Source organism: Diorhabda sublineata, chromosome 9 (assembly GCF_026230105.1).
Source record: "Diorhabda sublineata isolate icDioSubl1.1 chromosome 9, icDioSubl1.1, whole genome shotgun sequence".
NCBI lineage: Eukaryota > Metazoa > Arthropoda > Insecta > Coleoptera > Chrysomelidae > Diorhabda > Diorhabda sublineata.
This window is the reverse complement of record NC_079482.1, coordinates 25,328,718-25,349,824: the sequence shown is the minus strand read 5'-3', so window position 1 is coordinate 25,349,824 and position 21,107 is coordinate 25,328,718. Positions and strand designations below refer to the sequence as shown.

At 31.2% G+C, this 21,107-nt stretch overlaps 4 protein-coding genes across 4 annotated transcripts; 1 reads left to right on the top strand and 3 right to left on the bottom strand.

Moving 5' to 3' along the window:
* Positions 1–10,439: 10,439 nt before the first annotated feature.
* On the top strand, positions 10,440–11,487 carry LOC130448875 (signal peptidase complex subunit 2). Its single transcript, XM_056786443.1, has 5 exons — positions 10,440–10,593; positions 10,647–10,712; positions 10,765–10,898; positions 10,951–11,106; positions 11,164–11,487. Exons 1-5 carry the CDS (start codon positions 10,567–10,569, stop codon positions 11,348–11,350), a joined length of 570 nt encoding a protein of 189 aa, XP_056642421.1. The 5' UTR covers positions 10,440–10,566; the 3' UTR covers positions 11,351–11,487.
* An 818-nt stretch (positions 11,488–12,305) lies between these two features.
* Positions 12,306–13,621, bottom strand: LOC130448874 (zinc finger protein 1 homolog). The gene has a single exon (XM_056786442.1). It carries the CDS (start codon positions 13,507–13,509, stop codon positions 12,397–12,399), a length of 1,113 nt encoding a protein of 370 aa, XP_056642420.1. The 5' UTR covers positions 13,510–13,621; the 3' UTR covers positions 12,306–12,396.
* An 880-nt stretch (positions 13,622–14,501) lies between these two features.
* On the bottom strand, positions 14,502–16,248 carry LOC130448629 (zinc finger protein 12-like). The gene is made up of 2 exons (XM_056786070.1): positions 15,987–16,248; positions 14,502–15,935 (listed from the first exon to the last, which is right to left on the bottom strand). The coding sequence occupies exons 1-2, from the start codon at positions 16,125–16,127 to the stop codon at positions 14,886–14,888; spliced, it is 1,191 nt and encodes a 396-aa protein (XP_056642048.1). The 5' UTR covers positions 16,128–16,248; the 3' UTR covers positions 14,502–14,885.
* Positions 16,249–16,834: 586 nt separating this feature from the next.
* Positions 16,835–19,195, bottom strand: LOC130448794 (uncharacterized). The gene is made up of 3 exons (XM_056786312.1): positions 18,822–19,195; positions 17,635–17,815; positions 16,835–17,108 (listed from the first exon to the last, which is right to left on the bottom strand). The coding sequence occupies exons 1-3, from the start codon at positions 18,828–18,830 to the stop codon at positions 16,888–16,890; spliced, it is 411 nt and encodes a 136-aa protein (XP_056642290.1). The 5' UTR covers positions 18,831–19,195; the 3' UTR covers positions 16,835–16,887.
* Between the last annotated feature and the right edge of the window lie 1,912 nt (positions 19,196–21,107).

Below are 21,107 nucleotides of genomic sequence, written 5' to 3'. Positions count from 1 at the left end.
TAATACATCGACGAATATTAAATTACATCACTTCCAAAGATCGTGATGTCAATCGAGCAATTTCGCCACAATCCCACAACGTAAATTCTAGTAATCTAGTTGGCGAAGGCTCATACAACTTGTGTACTGCTTGCACAATAATTCGGTAATGTATTCTGTCGTTTTTCAAATGAGAAAACAACTACTTTCCTGGCTAATACCTCGACGAATATTGAATTACATCACTTCTAAAGATCGTGATGTCAATCGAGCAATTTCGCCACAATCCCACAACGTAAATTCTAGTAATCTAGTTGGCGAAGACTCATACAACTTGTGTACTGCTTGCACAATAATTCGGAAATGTATTCTGTCGTTTTTCAAATGAGAAAACAACTACTTTCCTGGCTAATACCTCGACGAATATTGAATTACATCACTTCTAAAGATCGTGTCGTCAATCGAGCAATTTCGCCACAATCCCACAACGAAAACTCTAGTAATCTAGTTGGCGAAGACTCATACAACTTGTGTACTGCTTGCACAATAATTCGGAAATGTATTCTGTCGTTTTTCAAATGAGAAAACAACTACTTTCCTGGCTAATACATCGACGAATATTGAATTACATCACTTCTAAAGATCGTGATGTCAATCGAGCAATTTCGCCACAATCCCACAACGAAAACGTTCTTAATCTAGTTGGAGAAGACTCATACAACTTGTGTACTGCTTACACAATAATTCGGAAATGTATTCTGTCGTTTTTCAAATGAGAAAACAACTACTTTCCTGGCTAATACCTCGACGAATATTGAATTACATCACTTCTAAAGATCGTGTCGTCAATCGAGCAATTTCGCCACAATCCCACAACGAAAACGTTCTTAATCTAGTTGGAGAAGACTCATACAACTTGTGTACTGCTTACACAATAATTCGGAAATGTATTCTGTCGTTTTTCAAATGAGAAAACAACTACTTTCCTGGCTAATACATCGACGAATATTGAATTACATCACTTCTAAAGATCGTGATGTCAATCGAGCAATTTCGCCACAATCCCACAACGTAAATTCTAGTAATCTAGTTGGCGAAGACTCATACAACTTGTGTACTGCTTGCACAATAATTCGGAAATGTATTCTGTCGTTTTTCAAATGAGAAAACAACTACTTTCCTGGCTAATACCTCGACGAATATTGAATTACATCACTTCTAAAGATCGTGTCGTCAATCGAGCAATTTCGCCACAATCCCACAACGAAAACTCTAGTAATCTAGTTGGCGAAGACTCATACAACTTGTGTACTGCTTGCACAATAATTCGGAAATGTATTCTGTCGTTTTTCAAATGAGAAAACAACTACTTTCCTGGCTAATACCTCGACGAATATTGAATTACATCACTTCTAAAGATCGTGATGTCAATCGAGCAATTTCGCCACAATCCCACAACGAAAACGTTCTTAATCTAGTTGGAGAAGACTCATACAACTTGTGTACTGCTTACACAATAATTCGGAAATGTATTCTGTCGTTTTTCAAATGAGAAAACAACTACTTTCCTGGCTAATACATCGACGAATATTAAATTACATCACTTCCAAAGATCGTGATGTCAATCGAGCAATTTCGCCACAATCCCACAACGTAAATTCTAGTAATCTAGTTGGCGAAGGCTCATACAACTTGTGTACTGCTTGCACAATAATTCGGTAATGTATTCTGTCGTTTTTCAAATGAGAAAACAACTACTTTCCTGGCTAATACCTCGACGAATATTGAATTACATCACTTCTAAAGATCGTGATGTCAATCGAGCAATTTCGCCACAATCCCACAACGAAAACTCTAGTAATCTAGTTGGCGAAGACTCATACAACTTGTGTACTGCTTGCACAATAATTCGGAAATGTATTCTGTCGTTTTTCAAATGAGAAAACAACTACTTTCCTGGCTAATACCTCGACGAATATTGAATTACATCACTTCTAAAGATCGTGATGTCAATCGAGCAATTTCGCCACAATCCCACAACGAAAACGTTCTTAATCTAGTTGGAGAAGACTCATACAACTTGTGTACTGCTTACACAATAATTCGGAAATGTATTCTGTCGTTTTTCAAATGAGAAAACAACTACTTTCCTGGCTAATACATCGACGAATATTAAATTACATCACTTCCAAAGATCGTGATGTCAATCGAGCAATTTCGCCACAATCCCACAACGTAAATTCTAGTAATCTAGTTGGCGAAGGCTCATACAACTTGTGTACTGCTTGCACAATAATTCGGAAATGTATTCTGTCGTTTTTCAAATGAGAAAACAACTACTTTCCTGGCTAATACCTCGACGAATATTGAATTACATCACTTCTAAAGATCGTGTTGTCAATCGAGCAATTTCGCCACAATCCCACAACGTAAATTCTAGTAATCTAGTTGGCGAAGGCTCATACAACTTGTGTACTGCTTGCACAATAATTCGGAAATGTATTCTGTCGTTTTTCAAATGAGAAAACAACTACTTTCCTGGCTAATACCTCGACGAATATTGAATTACATCACTTCTAAAGATCGTGATGTCAATCGAGCAATTTCGCCACAATCCCACAACGTAAATTCTAGTAATCTAGTTGGCGAAGACTCATACAACTTGTGTACTGCTTGCACAATAATTCGGAAATGTATTCTGTCGTTTTTCAAATGAGAAAACAACTACTTTCCTGGCTAATACCTCGACGAATATTGAATTACATCACTTCTAAAGATCGTGTCGTCAATCGAGCAATTTCGCCACAATCCCACAACGAAAACTCTAGTAATCTAGTTGGCGAAGACTCATACAACTTGTGTACTGCTTGCACAATAATTCGGAAATGTATTCTGTCGTTTTTCAAATGAGAAAACAACTACTTTCCTGGCTAATACCTCGACGAATATTGAATTACATCACTTCTAAAGATCGTGTTGTCAATCGAGCAATTTCGCCACAATCCCACAACGTAAATTCTAGTAATCTAGTTGGCAAAGACTCATACAACTTGTGTACTGCTTGCACAATAATTCGGAAATGTATTCTGTCGTTTTTCAAATGAGAAAACAACTACTTTCCTGGCTAATACCTCGACGAATATTGAATTACATCACTTCTAAAGATCGTGTTGTCAATCGAGCAATTTCGCCACAATCCCACAACGTAAATTCTAGTAATCTAGTTGGCGAAGGCTCATACAACTTGTGTACTGCTTGCACAATAATTCGGAAATGTATTCTGTCGTTTTTCAAATGAGAAAACAACTACTTTCCTGGCTAATACCTCGACGAATATTGAATTACATCACTTCTAAAGATCGTGATGTCAATCGAGCAATTTCGCCACAATCCCACAACGTAAATTCTAGTAATCTAGTTGGCGAAGACTCATACAACTTGTGTACTGCTTGCACAATAATTCGGAAATGTATTCTGTCGTTTTTCAAATGAGAAAACAACTACTTTCCTGGCTAATACCTCGACGAATATTGAATTACATCACTTCTAAAGATCGTGTCGTCAATCGAGCAATTTCGCCACAATCCCACAACGAAAACTCTAGTAATCTAGTTGGCGAAGACTCATACAACTTGTGTACTGCTTGCACAATAATTCGGAAATGTATTCTGTCGTTTTTCAAATGAGAAAACAACTACTTTCCTGGCTAATACCTCGACGAATATTGAATTACATCACTTCTAAAGATCGTGTTGTCAATCGAGCAATTTCGCCACAATCCCACAACGTAAATTCTAGTAATCTAGTTGGCAAAGACTCATACAACTTGTGTACTGCTTGCACAATAATTCGGAAATGTATTCTGTCGTTTTTCAAATGAGAAAACAACTACTTTCCTGGCTAATACCTCGACGAATATTGAATTACATCACTTCTAAAGATCGTGTTGTCAATCGAGCAATTTCGCCACAATCCCACAACGTAAATTCTAGTAATCTAGTTGGCGAAGGCTCATACAACTTGTGTACTGCTTGCACAATAATTCGGAAATGTATTCTGTCGTTTTTCAAATGAGAAAACAACTACTTTCCTGGCTAATACCTCGACGAATATTGAATTACATCACTTCTAAAGATCGTGATGTCAATCGAGCAATTTCGCCACAATCCCACAACGTAAATTCTAGTAATCTAGTTGGCGAAGACTCATACAACTTGTGTACTGCTTGCACAATAATTCGGAAATGTATTCTGTCGTTTTTCAAATGAGAAAACAACTACTTTCCTGGCTAATACCTCGACGAATATTGAATTACATCACTTCTAAAGATCGTGTCGTCAATCGAGCAATTTCGCCACAATCCCACAACGAAAACTCTAGTAATCTAGTTGGCGAAGACTCATACAACTTGTGTACTGCTTGCACAATAATTCGGAAATGTATTCTGTCGTTTTTCAAATGAGAAAACAACTACTTTCCTGGCTAATACCTCGACGAATATTGAATTACATCACTTCTAAAGATCGTGTTGTCAATCGAGCAATTTCGCCACAATCCCACAACGTAAATTCTAGTAATCTAGTTGGCGAAGACTCATACAACTTGTGTACTGCTTGCACAATAATTCGGAAATGTATTCTGTCGTTTTTCAAATGAGAAAACAACTACTTTCCTGGCTAATACCTCGACGAATATTGAATTACATCACTTCTAAAGATCGTGTTGTCAATCGAGCAATTTCGCCACAATCCCACAACGTAAATTCTAGTAATCTAGTTGGCGAAGGCTCATACAACTTGTGTACTGCTTGCACAATAATTCGGAAATGTATTCTGTCGTTTTTCAAATGAGAAAACAACTACTTTCCTGGCTAATACCTCGACGAATATTGAATTACATCACTTCTAAAGATCGTGATGTCAATCGAGCAATTTCGCCACAATCCCACAACGTAAATTCTAGTAATCTAGTTGGCGAAGACTCATACAACTTGTGTACTGCTTGCACAATAATTCGGAAATGTATTCTGTCGTTTTTCAAATGAGAAAACAACTACTTTCCTGGCTAATACCTCGACGAATATTGAATTACATCACTTCTAAAGATCGTGTCGTCAATCGAGCAATTTCGCCACAATCCCACAACGAAAACTCTAGTAATCTAGTTGGCGAAGACTCATACAACTTGTGTACTGCTTGCACAATAATTCGGAAATGTATTCTGTCGTTTTTCAAATGAGAAAACAACTACTTTCCTGGCTAATACCTCGACGAATATTGAATTACATCACTTCTAAAGATCGTGTTGTCAATCGAGCAATTTCGCCACAATCCCACAACGTAAATTCTAGTAATCTAGTTGGCAAAGACTCATACAACTTGTGTACTGCTTGCACAATAATTCGGAAATGTATTCTGTCGTTTTTCAAATGAGAAAAAAACTACTTTCCTGGCTAATACCTCGACGAATATTGAATTACATCACTTCTAAAGATCGTGTCGTCAATCGAGCAATTTCGCCACAATCCCACAACGTAAATTCTAGTAATCTAGTTGGCGAAGACTCATACAACTTGTGTACTGCTTGCACAATAATTCAGAAATGTATTCTGTCGTTTTTCAATTGAGAAAACAACTACTTTCCTGGCTAATACCTCGACGAATATTGAATTACATCACTTCTAAAGATCGTGTTGTCAATCGAGCAATTTCGCCACAATCCCACAACGAAAACGTTCTTAATCTAGTTGGAGAAGACTCATACAACTTGTGTACTGCTTACACAATAATTCGGAAATGTATTCTGTCGTTTTTCAAATGAGAAAACAACTACTTTCCTGGCTAATACCTCGACGAATATTGAATTACATCACTTCTAAAGATCGTGATGTCAATCGAACAATTTCGCCACAATCCCACAACGAAAACGTTCTTAATCTAGTTGGAGAAGACTCATACAACTTGTGTACTGCTTACACAATAATTCGGAAATGTATTCTGTCGTTTTTCAAATGAGAAAACAACTACTTTCCTGGCTAATACCTCGACGAATATTGAATTACATCACTTCTAAAGATCGTGATGTCAATCGAGCAATTTGGCCACAATCCCACAACGAAAACGTTCTTAATCTAGTTGGAGAAGACTCATACAACTTGTGTACTGCTTGCACAATAATTCGGAAATGTATTCTGTCGTTTTTCAAATGAGAAAACAACTACTTTCCTGGCTAATACCTCGACGAATATTGAATTACATCACTTCCAAAGATCGTGATGTCAATCCAGTTATTTCGCCACAATCCCACAACGAAAACGTTCTTAATCTACTTGGAGAAGACTCATAGAGATTAATATTGCTTGCACAATAATTTTATTCCTTTGAAACGACGATATTTCGTAATAGGTATGCACATAAAATCGTAACAATAATCATTATAAGGACGTCTTCATAAAAATACACGATGTGTGTATAAAAGAAATTATAATAAGTAGAAGAAGCTGAAGCGTGTGAACATCATGATTCAACAAAATACCTCGAGTTATTTTTTCTATTAATGAGCTGAAAGAAGGCATGAGTACTCTAATTATTTCAAAGACTACGAGGCTACGTAGGTACTTATTTCATTCCAGTGGCGTAGAGATTCAAAAATTATAATAATAAATCGTAAAATATTTTTCTTTCCCTCTTCAGTTGTCCGAGAGGGTTAAATCTGGCGAATAGGGTGGATGAGGTAGCAATTCAAACTTTGATTCATTAATTTTTGTTATTGGTGCGTTGTTTTGATGAAACGACACTTTTTTCTTATGCTGTTTTCGTTTGATTTATTCGCGGACATCCTGTATATAAGAATAAGTCGCGTGTTCGGTAAAAGTTCATCGATTTCTTCGAAAAGGGTTACAAATATGGACGCACTACTGCTGGTGCGTTTATTTTTTAGATACAATCTTCTGTAGTAGAGACGATTTTTCTTGATATGTCTACTCACCGGAGTATATCTCCTGTTACGACCTCATTAAACGCGAAAATTGTATCACAAGTTTCTTGAAATTTACTTCATATTAAAATATGTTAAAACTTTTTTTTTATTTAACATCGAATCACGTAAATACAAATCGTTAATAAAAATAATACAAAAAATCGTTTTATCGATATAAATGTAGCTAGAAACGGAAATCGACCGAATGAATTTCGAGAAAAAGTTAAAAACACTTATACGAGGGGTTCTCAATATTTTGAAATTTCAAAATAATCATTTACGAGTTTTTAAAGTATTTATTTGATCGCAAAACTGATTTTCTTGCCTAAAAAATGCCCAAAATTTATAAAACATACCGGGTGGACAACTAATAACGGCACTACACTAGGTTTCAAGCCTGGAGAAAGGTGGAGAGCTGGTGGACAAGGCCACCACGTTCCCCTGATTTAAATCCAATGGATTCATTTGTTTAGGGATATATTGAAGTGACCACGTCGACAGAATGATGGAAGATCGATGGACTAAATGGGCAAATGTTGAAAAACGAGTAAACTGTTCTCATAATATAATTAATAACTTATACGATGATCCTTAGAAGCATTCGCAAATTTTTTGGACAGGTGAGGTTACGTTTCTTATGGTACACGATCCTAATGGGGACCCACGTCATAGATAATTGATTTCGGGTGTCCCTTGGACACTTGAGTGCCAACAAGGTATCAAATTACGAACTTATTTAATAAACAGTTTATTTCAAAGTTGATTACCACGAAAATACATTACAGGACGAGCTTAATTTTCATATAAATACGAAGTAGTACCCTATTTTCAGCGTTGTTAACTGGACTAACAAAATAAATATTTTTTATTCCACATAAATATCCAACCAAGCGTTTACTTTACATCGCAATCAATTATTATTAATAAATGTGTAATTAACTGTTTTTTCAGTGTACGTATATTGGTATTAGAAGAAGATTCAGGGTAGAAAATAATTTGGTTTTGCTCCGGTAAATAACAAACAACTTTTTAATAGCATATTTTTATTATTAACTGTTATATTATTTTATACAATATACAGTTAGGTTTTGAATACGGTTTTTATCGAAATTAACAATCAATAAACTTAAACTAATTAATAATAACGTTAACATCTCTACATTTTATCATTATTAATTTCCACAATCCCATAAATCAAATATAGTCCAGGCTAACAAGGTTTCGGCCTGCGATTTCCATAAACCTGCATCGATTTTAATGAAATTTCGACAGCTTGTGGGGAATACCTCAAAAAACAAAATTTACCCTACGTCGATGTGTGTTTTTGCACTAGGGGTGAGTTACACCCCAACTAGGGGGTGAAAATTTTTATATTGAAAATCGATAGACGGTCAAATTTTAAACACAAAATATTCCTAGGATTTTATTTGAAAAACCAATAGTTTTTTAGTTATTCGCGATTGAATATTTCTTGAAATAAACCACGATTTTTCTTAAATAACTCAAATACTTTTGATTTTATCAAAAAAATTGTGGAGAACAAAAATGAAGCTAATAAAAAAACGAAGAGATTGATTTATTTATATTTGTTTTATGCATAATATACACCAAGTTATGATTTATTGAAGTTAAATATTTTTAACGAACAAAAATTTTTTTAAATTCAACGTCGAGTATCGGAAAATCTATCAACTTTTCGAGATAATTGTATATAATATTTTCCAAAGTACTTTTAAAAGGCTTTAAAATGAGATTTAGTAGAACTCTCTAGCATGAAAAGTAAGAAAGTTATGGCCAAAATAAAATCTATTTATAAATTTTTTTTTAGAAAAAATCTCAATTTCACCCCTAGCAATTTGTAATCAAAATATAGTGATGATTTATTTTAATCACGTACTTATAATGAGTTCTGGAAATTTGAACGTTTTACAATGCATAATTTCGAAAAAAATTACGTCCAAAGTCGAAAAATCATTTTCGAAATTCTTAAAAATGTTTTTTTTTATAAATAACTCGAAAACTATAGGGTATGCATAAAAATTGATAGGGAACAAAAAGTTAGTATTTTTTTGAACAAATACGTTCCTTTTTTTAAATTTTTTGTAATTTCTAAAATAACTGATATACTTAAAGAAATATATTTAATAAGATGAATAAAAACATTCCCTAAGTATTTTTCAACTCGTAACCATAAAAATTCTAATAATATATCAATAAAATTAAACATAACCTCACTACTAGTTTAATAGTATTAGAAAAACATCGATTCTTATATAATTGTTATAAACACCTGTTATAATAAGTTAGTTGATTGAAAGTTTCGTTCTTCATCACAATACGTAGTCAATTTTCTCAAATGAAGAATAAGCAGGTGTAGTAAAAGCACCGTAAACGTTTCTCTTGACTTACCAACCGCATCACCTCTAGTTTCGAAAGGGGCTCATGTATATAATTGATTCCTAGACGTGCGGTAAAGTTATAATTGTATAAAGTTATGGAAAACAATCTTGATATATTTGTGACTGAGCACGGTATACAGCGAACGTTCTTGTCGACTTATTTCTTTCAAAACAGAAGAAATATTTTAACTTCGTCCAATAATACCACCAACGGTATGTGTTTGTGATATGCAGTAAACTATTTTCTCAACTTATTACTTTTAAAACTGAAAAAATACTTTGAATTCATCTCATACGTCCACTCACTGTTACTTATATTCAGTTTTTTCTTATTTACACGTGTTAGTACCCATTAATAATGCTTAGAACATTTTTAACTGAACTCCGTATACAACAAACTATTTTAAAACATTTTTGACCAAACCCTGTATACAACGAACTTTTCTTTTAAATATATCCTGTAAGTCCGCCCATGGTTGCTTCAAGTTTTAGAATCACCTTGTATAATTATAACCATTTGTAGCTTAATTTATTCTATATAGAAGTTAATATACTTCTTGAAATTTTTTTTCCCATTTCCTTTCAAATGCTACGCCTATGATTCATTATGTCTAAGTTACACAGGTGCATTGTGAAGGGCTGATACTTGGAACGTGCTTTATGCTCATTATTAACCATCATAAGTGTACTCCTATAATGTGTAATGCCGGTATTGCAGATGGTTTTGTGATATTGAGTCAATTATTGATAAATAATTTGTTTATATTTAGAGTAAAAACAAATGTTGTAAATAGCAAATTTAAATGCGGGTATCCATAGAATACGTGGCAACCGAATATCATTAGTGATAATCGCTTTATTTATTTCGATGAAAAAGCAGTAGAGTGTATTACCGTCTTTGATATATTTTTAGAATCTCCAGTTATAATAATCGGAGCGTATAAAAGTTCTACATCAATTGAAATTAGAATTCTAAATAGTATCGGTGTAAGTTAGCAAAAATTTAAGTGTAATTTATTTAATCAAAAAATGTGGAGTATTACAAACGAACGCAGTAGCGGATGACAAGTGACGTATGGCAACGACAAGGCGTTATCATGCAACGTCAATCAGTTACTTACGTGTTATTCGGCGTTATTGGTTTCAGTAGATTCATATAAGACAGCTGTTTATTAGACTTGAATTCGTCAATAATTGGATAAATTAAACCATGGCGCCGAAAGAAAAAGATGATAAGGTAAATTTTAAAATAATAACGTAAATAAATATTTAATTAAACTTAAATTTTAGCCAATAAAAATAAATAAATGGGAAGGAGCTGCTGTGAAAAATGCTTTAGATGATGCAGTGAAAGAAGTATGTTATTATTATTATTATTTGACGTGTAATAATTCAATTTTTATTTTAGGTACTTACAAAGAAATTTAATTATGTTGAAAATTTTGCTCTTATGGATGGTAGATTAGTAATATGTGGAATAGCTGTTGGAGTTGCTATGTTTGCTTTGGTTTGGGATTATTTGTATCCGTTTCCACAATCTAGGTAAATTATTTTATTATTTATTTCGATAATTGTATTTAATTTGATGTTTCAGGCCTATATTGATATTTTCAGTAACTACTTATTTTATTATGATGGGAATTTTAACTTTGTATACCACTTATAAAGAAAAGGGAATTTTTGCAGTATGTATTCAAAAAGATAGTTCTAAGAAAGAAAATGTATGGGAAGCTAGTTCGTATTTACCAAAGTAAGTAAATATTTTTGTTAAATTTACGCGATTAGATAGTTTTTCTTAATTTTTTAGGTATGATGATAAATATAATCTGATTCTTGCTTTAATTGATGGAAAGACTCGACAAAGGAGGGAAACAAGTATAAAGAAAAGCGTCGCGAACTATATAGACGTAAATGGGAGTGTAGTTAACGAACTCGTAGAAGCTGAAGTTACAAAAATGCACAATTCTTTATTAAGCGAGAGAAAAGAAAAATGATGTTCGCAAAGAAGAATAAGTCTCGTAAATTATTTCATAACATTTTTCTATTTTTTAAGTAGTTTTTTTTGCAAAGATGTTGTTTTATTTTGTGTTGAACTTTTTGTATAATAAATATCTTGAGTCAATTTTTTTTATTGAAATAAACCTTGAAATGACCTAAATCCTTTAAAAAAAATGAATTGTATGTGAGCAAATCTCGTTTTTTCACTGATTTTTAATGCATTTACTCTCAAATTAACCCTTTATGGGGGTACTGATCGATTTTTTGACCAACAAAATAATAAATATGCTCTAAAGAGATAACGGTTCCATATTCTCTTACATATTTCATAATAGCTTCTGCTAACGCACTGAAACAACTGATTTAAATTTCAACTAGTGAGCTTCTGGTGATGTTCCTCTGTTTCTTGCCTTCTCAAAATTTTATGGTTACAGCTGGTGGTTTTTTTTAAATACCTTAAGATGCATAATTTACATAGATCAAGTAATTTATGAAGTACACTTTAGGGCTAGGAAAATAATGAGGTTTTTTTAACATAACCTCAAAATAGGGATACTAGATGAAAATTTGTTCCATCAGAAAAGGCATTTAAGGAAATCCGGTCGTATAATTTTTTCAGCACAGCAGCAATATTCACATTATCAACCATTTTTCTAATAAAACGACCAACTTTTTATCCGAAGTTACAAAACTTTAAACTTGTAAAATCAGAACCGAACCTAAGTCAAAATGTGAACTCTAGACTGTTCGTAGCATCACAAAAACTGTCTCATACAGTCGATAAAATGATAAGTAAAGTTTATGAATCGGCTTAAAGAGTTCTATCTCTTACAGGGATTTTAATACCCATGTTATCGTGGCGCCATCTTAATTCAACAGATTTTGATGGAAACTTTTACACACCCCCTGTAGTTACTAAATCAAAATTACAAAGGAAGGAAAAAAAATACATTTATTTATTGATTTATTTTTATAATACACAAAGTTACAGGGTTTATACAAAAAGTAAAAAATTCAAATTTCAAGTTTTATTTTGAAATATTCAAGAATTAGATTTTTTTTTAGTACAACGAACAATGTGTTTCTTTAGACTAGTACTTCTGGTAAATCTTTTATTACACATATCGCAAAGGAATTTTTTAAACCCTGAATGTCTGTACATGTGATCCTTAAGATGTCCTGCCATATAAAAGGTCCTACCACATACTGTACAAAGGTGATCCTTCTTATTAGAGTGTTTTTTAATGTGGTATCTTAGAGTGTCTCTATTATTGAAGGTAGAAGAACAAAGGTGACAAGGAAAAACTGTTGGTTTGTAATGGTTTTTTATGTGTTTTCTCAGTAAATGCCTTAGAAGGAAAGATCTGTAGCAGTTTTTTATTGGACATTTGTAACCATTAAAATGGATATGCGTTTTCATATGATATTTATACCCGAACGCAGATGCCATTCTCTTGTTGCAAATGTTGCATTGTAATTTATGAAATTCTTTATAATGTATGATATAATCCGCTATTTCATATTCAGGTTTTGCTTGGCAACGTGAACACGTTATTATACTACAATTGTGTTCAATAATATGTTTGTGAAATTGTTCTATACGAGAATATTTAGTAGAACAAATTGGACAAATATAAGGAAATAATTTTTCATCTATATTTTCTCTGTTTTCGAATATAACTGTTAGTTCTATATCTGATGTATCTAAATTTGATTTACTTACAATAGTTTCTATTTTTTCCTCTTGATTGTGTTCTAGGTTGTCTATTTCACTTTTTTCTGTGATTACAATTTCCTCATCATTATGTACAATTTCCTCTGTAAGCAAATCGTATTCAAATTCTTCAGTTTCGTAATTATGATCACTAACGATTTGTTCTTTAAGCACAATCTGCCTAATTGTATTTAGTTGGTCTTGAGCATTGTTAAACTGTCTAAAAAATTCATACGCTACTCTAATAGTGTTATAACAAAACGTACAAATATTTTCTGGTAAGTCTTCTCTTATGGGTATTAGTTTAGATGTACAAAATTCCAACATATCGGCGATAGTAACCTCCAAATTTTTCAATTTTCCAGTCAGATTATACTTCTTGTCCGTTGGTTTTAAACATGTTCGGCATAATGTATTAAGTAAATCTACATTTTCACTCATTCTAACAAACAATTATATCCTATGATAACTATAATATATTATTTATCGTGTTTTTATTTCATTAAAAATAACAAACTTAAATCTTAACCTCTAAATATATTCTTCTTTTTTATCTGACAGATATTTCATAGAGTGAAGACCATCGAGTTAATAATAACAGAACATAGAAGTGAATGTATGTAGAATAGATTATTGTGGTTTACAGTACTATTTACAATAGGAATAAGCTAACTACTAGTATTTATTGGAAACGATTATAAAATTGCTTACTACAAATGAATGCTATATTACGGATGTTGATTTACCGCGAACGACGAGTAAATGAATCTAGCTTTTAGTTCTCTAACATAACCTGAGAACTGTTATAATAGATTGGTAATCAATAATTAACCGAAATGATGGGTTCCGCCAGCAAGGATTTGTTTTTTAAATTTAGAATTAACGACGAGCGACACTTTTGAAAGTGCTCCTAAGGTAATTTGGAATCGAAGCTGCGAACAAAACTGCAATAAATAGCTTTGTTCGCATGTCTTATTAAGAATTACTCCAAGGACCGATCGTATGCACACTTTCAATATTGTTGTTTACCCGTCTAATGTAAAATTATGAAAATTTACAAGAATATTAATAACTTTTTCAATCAATATAACATTATAATTGTAAAAAGAAGATATCTAATTATTTTAATGTTGCGGTTTCATTTGTTCTTTTAGTGTATTCTGTTGTACTGTACCTTAATTAATGTCATTACTCCAAACGCACTTATCTGTTTTCCAGGGTAATACATAGAACATAGCAGGGTATATTCTATGGGGTGATGTGTCTATTCTGAATGTAATTTTTAGAGGTTATTGGATAATGTACGTTGATACACAATAGTGTCAAATCAACGTAAATATCATAAATTATTTCTAATTACTGAATATTTAACAAAATTTTATTTTTTTGTAATTATATATTAATTTGTATTTGTGTAAATGACTTACGATATATTTACCAAGAACTACAAGTTTTTATTGGTCATTTATAAATATAAAATTTTACATTATTTCAACATGTTTTTAAGAATATTTACGAAACTCAAGGTAGGATTCACAATAAATGTAAAAACAAAAAATCAACAATACCAAAGTAATGTCAATTCAAGAAATAATTATTAAGAATACAAGAAGTTACTACAAAATTAAACAATATGACACTTCTGATTTTCCCGACATTTTCCACTTTCATATAATTGTTATAATTATATTATTTCTGAAAATGACTAGACGAGAACTTTATCTAATAGTAACAATATTTAAGAATTAAATTAAAGATTATTAAAAATTTATTGGTACAAAAATTAACATTTGTGAAGAAGTAATATTTGAAAAAACTCAATTGACATCTAAACCGTGTTTTTTCGTACAATAAATGATATGCTTTTTCAAACTAGAATTGGTGACGAAACTTTTACCGCAAATATCACAAACGAATTTTTTATAACCTAAATGCCTGTACATATGGTCACGGAGATGAACAGCTTGGAAGAAAGCCTTGCCGCAAGCTGTACACAAATGATCCTTTTTATTATCGTGTACTTTGAGGTGGTAACGTAACGAATCGTTGGTATTAAATGTAGCGCGACATAATTTGCAATTATAAATTTTTGTACTGTGATGACTATTTTCGTGTTTCGTTAGAAGATGTTTCATTGTGAAGGATTTCGAACAATTTTGAAACGAACATTTATACAATTTTATATTTTCGTGTTGTTTTTTGTGGTAATAATAACCGTAACTGGATACTAATCTTTTATCGCAAATATCGCAGTGGTATTTGTGAAAATGTCTGTAATGGTAGAAATATTCAGTTAGATCATATTCAGGTTTAGTAGGACAACGCGTGCAAGTGATTTTACTTAAATTATAAGACGTAATATGAGCACGAAATAATTCCGCCCTTATAAACTTTTGACCACATATAGGGCAGATATAACGTTCCCTTTTCTCAATTGATTCACTATTTTTCGTTTCATCAACTATAAACTCTATTTTCGATTCTACACCCTGTAAATTTAAAATTTGACTAAAATTCGCATCTTCTTCTATATACTCATCTTTTATTTCCACCATCGAGTTTAGCTGCGTATCGTTATTGATAGTTGATTGAGAACTATCTTCTTCAATACTATCTTCCTGTTTAATTATAAATTCTACTTCATGTTCTTCATCGCTTTTTACCGGATCTCCATTTTCTTCCTTGTCTGGAGGAGTAGTTTCCACTTCAAATAATAGCGTTTCTTCTTCGAATGATCCATCTGAATCCTTCAAATTCATCAGTTGTTGTTGAACTTCATAAAATTGTTTAAAAAATCTATATGCTATTCGAATCGTTTTAAAACAAGACAAGCAAACATTATTGGGTAAATCTTCACTTAAAACTAACTGAAATCATAGTTATATTAGTATAAAAGTGTAAAAATTACTAGTAAATACCTTTTGGGATGTACAAAACTCCAACATAGCAGCTATGTTAACTTCTAAATTAACTATAGAACCGGTCAAAGAATACATCTTGGTAGATTTTTCCAAACAAGCTCTACATATACAATCAAAATTATCTTTTTCTTCTTCCATTTTCAATTATAATTTTATAAATAATTCAAAGTGAAATATCACATAAAACGTATAAACATTTTAATTATTTGGTTCTTTAATGCACATCTATTGTTTTTATCAATGATACCAACATAAATACAATAACACCAACATTACTACTAGTACATAATGTTAACGTTCTATGATCGCAAATTGCAACCGTAAGAATCTCATTATTTAATGCAGTTAATATAAATCAGTTGAGCATTCTACTGAAAAATTCAATAACTTAATCTCTTAAAGCTTTGCTATTCTTTATTATTCATTTCAATGCTCGAAACGCCTCGTAATCTATTCCACTTACTATTAAAATTTTAGCGCTCTGGACTGAATGGAACTGAGAAGATCGTGGTCTTGAAATTGATTGTCGTGAGTGCTTATTGGAATGCACCCCATATCGGTAGCGTTAACTAGTGTTCTGTCATTGGATCATGAACGCAGATATCAAGCACTTCATACCAACAATTTAAAAGTAATGTGTGTTGCATACACATAGCGAATAATGGGTAATTTCTATCTAGAGTGAAAGTTCTATATATATTGTTTGATAATTAACAAGTTTCTAATTATTTCTAGTTAATTATAGACTTGTATTTCAATCTGTAATCATTTTCATAACAACTTATTAAATATGAAAGTTACGCATTTTTGTGCAAATATTTCATTCATTTAAACCCGGTAGTAAATATTGTCAACAAACATAAGAATTATTACATAAATTTCTAGTTTTTTTTATTTATTACAAATTATATTTATAATGATATTCAGGTCCACGGACTTTTACGTAATATTTAGATTGTGGAATTCTATCGATTTTTTTTTGTTCGGGAAATACTAATTCATTTTCTTGTCGTTCTTTCTCTTCTTCTGCGAGAGCTTTATTGTATTCTTCAATTTGTCCCATTGTTTCGGGTCGTTGATTTATTTTATTTGGAATGAATAAGGGATACGCAGGAGGACCTGAAATAAAGAAAATACACTAAAATTAGATTCTTTGAACACCAAAACAACCTGTTTAGGTGGTTTTTGAATAATTTCTTTACGCACTAATTTAATTTAAACGATTGGTTGAAAATTCTCTAGAATAACTTTCGAAAAATAAAAAAAAAGAAGAAGAGTTGTTATGTTTTCGGTTCAGGTATTTAATTGGTTGTGGACTTTTTGTATAAAATATAATCTATTTCAGAAAAATAAACATAAACAGAAACGTCAATTGTCTTAATAATTTTACCACCCCCTATCAGGTAGGCAACAAACAACGCAACCAGGTATCACATCAAAATATTCTGTAATATTAATTTAGACTCGATTCAATACATTGATCATAATATTACATATAACGTTATCTATTCAATATTAAATGATTTTTGTGGTTTTTAAAATGAAATTATTTTATGATATTCGAAATTTGTGTTGTTAAAAGTTGCTGCAAAGATTTATGATCGTTGAAATTTAATTTAAATATGTTATAAAAAAGTAAACTTACCTTTTACGTTTGATGAATCGAAAATATCAAAATTTAACAACAAAGGTTTTGGAATTTTTAGTGTGAGACTGACTGAGGGATCAAATATTTCTTGGTAATAATTAGCATGATAATTAATAATTGGTATTGAAGATGATACGAAACCGATTATTATAAATAGACAAAAGATTACACAGTTGATCTGAAAATTAAAAAAAAAGTATTAATCACCATTTGTATCAACTGAATATTTCATTTTTCAAAAACTCTTTTTGACATTAAATTTAACAAGTGTGTAAAGTCACCTTTTTTCTAAAGTCGAAAAAAGGCCTTTACACACCAATTGTATACAATATTTTTTCTACTAACCAAAATTCTATCAAAATAAAGAAATTTAATGGTAATTTTATCCACGCATCACTGCGTAAAATACATTTTACACTTTTATTGAATCTTTTTAAAATATATTATTTTTTATTAATATTTTGAACATTTTAATCAAGACTAGAACAACTAAACAATTCAATAAACGAATTAAATTAGTAACAATACTAAAAATAGTTAATACTACATGGGTAGAAAAAAAAATGGATTGAGTGTGATTTGAACCCGTGACTTCTCGAATGTCAGGCGAGTACTTTAACCAATACGCTACGGAGGCTTTGATAGCAATTTTGATCACACACTACTGCTTAAATTATGTTTCTTTACGCAAAAAATAATTATAAGTAGTATCAATCAATATCAATTCAAAAATATGTAATGGTTAGAATAAATATTACCAAAATCAAGTGAGTAAGGAATTTTCAAAATAAGCTTGAAATAATAAAGTTTGATAAGGTTTTTGAAAATATCTACCAAACAGGGCAAATATTTGCCCGTTGAAGTAAAACTTAAAGTTAAAAGTTGTTTTGTTGTTAAGAGTATTTTGTCTTTTTTCTTAACCCGAGACCCTCTATAAACCTTGAGCAATTTTGTCGTGAAAATCGGAATTATTATTTGTTGATAACGTAACAGAAAATACAAAATTTGTATTCCACTGATTCATATTTGATTAGAATGTGTGTATACAGAGACAAACCGTATAAACGAATAAATATAAAAATATAAAACTCATTCTAGGTATTCTAAAATAAATTCAGAAAACAAATAATAGACTTTTTGAATTGTGAGAAAGCAAATTATTGGATACAAAAAAATTATCTTACCTTTTTCATTGTATTTACTTAATAAAAATCGTTTATTTGGTATCACTCAATCTCACATCGATCCAATATCAATCAACGAGTGTTTTGATGAAATTGAAAGTCACTGACAAAATAATTTTCATTCACCGTTGCGTGATACCACGAATTGTTACAAAAGACCCCTTCTTCTGAATTATTTTTACAATAAGAAATTTACGTTTGGAATTCAGTATCTATCTATACATGAATTAAATGAATTTATATAGAAACCCTGTTATTCCAAAAGTGTGTCTTTACCGAAAACTATGTCCAATGAAATTTGTAGAAACTCAAAAAATGAATAATTGTAATATACATGTGTGTTTGACGAAATAAATAATTGTACACTACAATCTGAAGGCCAGGGGCGGCTCATACCCAATAGTTAAAAATCCGTAACTTTTACAGGGACAACCTGTATAATCTAAACATAGCAAAAATGAATTTTTTCATCGATTTTTCTAAATCTTTGTTTAGCTCGACGAAATTTATGGTTTATGGAGATATTTAGATTTTTAGATCGTTATAACTTTATATAAAATTATCATAAATTGTAATGTGTATTATAGATACGGGATCAGGTGTTTTAGACACAACTATATGTCATTTGTCAAGGTGATGAAAAAGACGACACTTCATATCCAACCTACGTAGATAGTATTTGGTGAATTTATTTGTTTGAATAATAAACTCATTATTAAGTATATTTTTATCGTTATTCAAGTGTACAACGTAACAGGTACCATATTAAACGGATAAAATCAAATGAATAATACAAGTGACGTGCATTCAATTGTGGGTACACTCATATTCTAATCATAAATAAATAAACAAGATTGGCGACTAAAGGGCCCAGAGTTATGTTATATACTCTTTAAAATATAAATGTCGATCGATTCTTTTCATTTGTTGTGTATCACGCAAACTATAGGGTGCGCAAAAACTTTCGGCTGGTATTGAAGGTAGGTACAACTACAAATATAGGTAGAATATTTTTTAAGGGGAAGCTTCCGATATAAACTTTACTTGATTTACGTTTATTTTAAACGGGCAACTGAAAAAATTGAGAGTATGGATCTCCAATACGTATTAAAAACTTTTAGAAGCTTCGCAGAGCTGAGGATTTTCATGTTACATGTATTTATTCTACTTGATTCGCTTAATGGAGTAGTGTAAACACCCCTTATGAAAAACGGATATTCTATTCACTTAACCTTGCTTTGAAAGTCGTGTAAAATCAAGGTTGATTTACCATTCGATTCCGATTCTGTTTTCGTTAATTTCTCAAACATTAATTATTATCTAGGTAACGGTTATATTACTCAACAATTATTAACGAAAATCTAGGCCATTATCACACGTTAATATTCATATTAATAATTCTTTAGAATACATCACATATTTTTGAGCGTTTCCATCACATGTTAACAAATATGTAAACTTCAAGTTATTTTTTTCATTCAGAAAACAATGGAATTGTTTTTAAAATTACTTATTTATAGTTATCCTTTATTTTATTACAAAAGGATAAATTCTTATGTTTTTTGAACCAAGAAATGTAAAAATGTCAATTATACTTGTTTTAATTGAAGATATTGTCGCGCCATCTATGAGTTGGTAGCCAAATTTCATAGTATTCTCTGCTTATTTAAGTTGTTTTATCACCGATTAAAAGATGGCATTGCTAGTATTGTTTTGTCATAGTTAACTTTTGTTTGTGGGAATATATTTTATTGTATTGAATCTACAAGATACACAATTATAAATAAAATTTACTGTAAGGATAAAAATATTACTAAATAAACAGTTTCTGTTCGAAAATGTATTTATTACTAGCACAGAACATGAATCTTTGTAATTTAAGTATGAGGTGTTTTATGTATTTGGGTCAAAATTTACGACGTTGCCAAGCTATTTATTTGGAGATTATTTATAGATTCACTTCGGCATAACAATTTTTGATATAATTTTGGAAGTACATACGTACAGAAGGTTAAGGAATTATCATATTTTATTTGTAGAACGTGATTTATGAGTGATTATAAAAAAATATTAATCTTAATGTCTCTAGGATATTACAAAGTATTGATCTTGAAAATTGAAATTATATATCAACATATATTAAAATAAATTTATGTTTGTAATGGTTATTAATGAATTCTTGACCTTCATTCATTTATATATTTTAACTTAGGCGTAGTCAGCCACGAAATCCTGTATGACAAGGATGTTTTTGAAACTATATAATTTGTTTTTAAAGATAACGAA

Excerpts from the sequence above, each read along its gene's own strand:
- LOC130448874 (XM_056786442.1), bottom strand. The coding sequence starts at position 13,509 with ATGAGTGAAAATGTAGATTTACTTAATACATTATGCCGAACATGTTTA.
- LOC130448629 (XM_056786070.1), bottom strand. The coding sequence starts at position 16,127 with ATGGAAGAAGAAAAAGATAATTTTGATTGTATATGTAGAGCTTGTTTG. Across the intron at positions 15,936-15,986 it reads AGTTTTGTACATCCCAAAAG|TTAGTTTTAAGTGAAGATTT; the intron begins GTATTTACTAGT and ends CTATGATTTCAG.
- LOC130448794 (XM_056786312.1), bottom strand. Across the intron at positions 17,109-17,634 it reads CGATTCATCAAACGTAAAAG|GTCCTCCTGCGTATCCCTTA; the intron begins GTAAGTTTACTT and ends TCTTTATTTCAG.
- LOC130448875 (XM_056786443.1), top strand. The coding sequence starts at position 10,567 with ATGGCGCCGAAAGAAAAAGATGATAAG. Across the intron at positions 10,594-10,646 it reads CGAAAGAAAAAGATGATAAG|CCAATAAAAATAAATAAATG; the intron begins GTAAATTTTAAA and ends CTTAAATTTTAG. Across the intron at positions 11,107-11,163 it reads GCTAGTTCGTATTTACCAAA|GTATGATGATAAATATAATC; the intron begins GTAAGTAAATAT and ends TTAATTTTTTAG.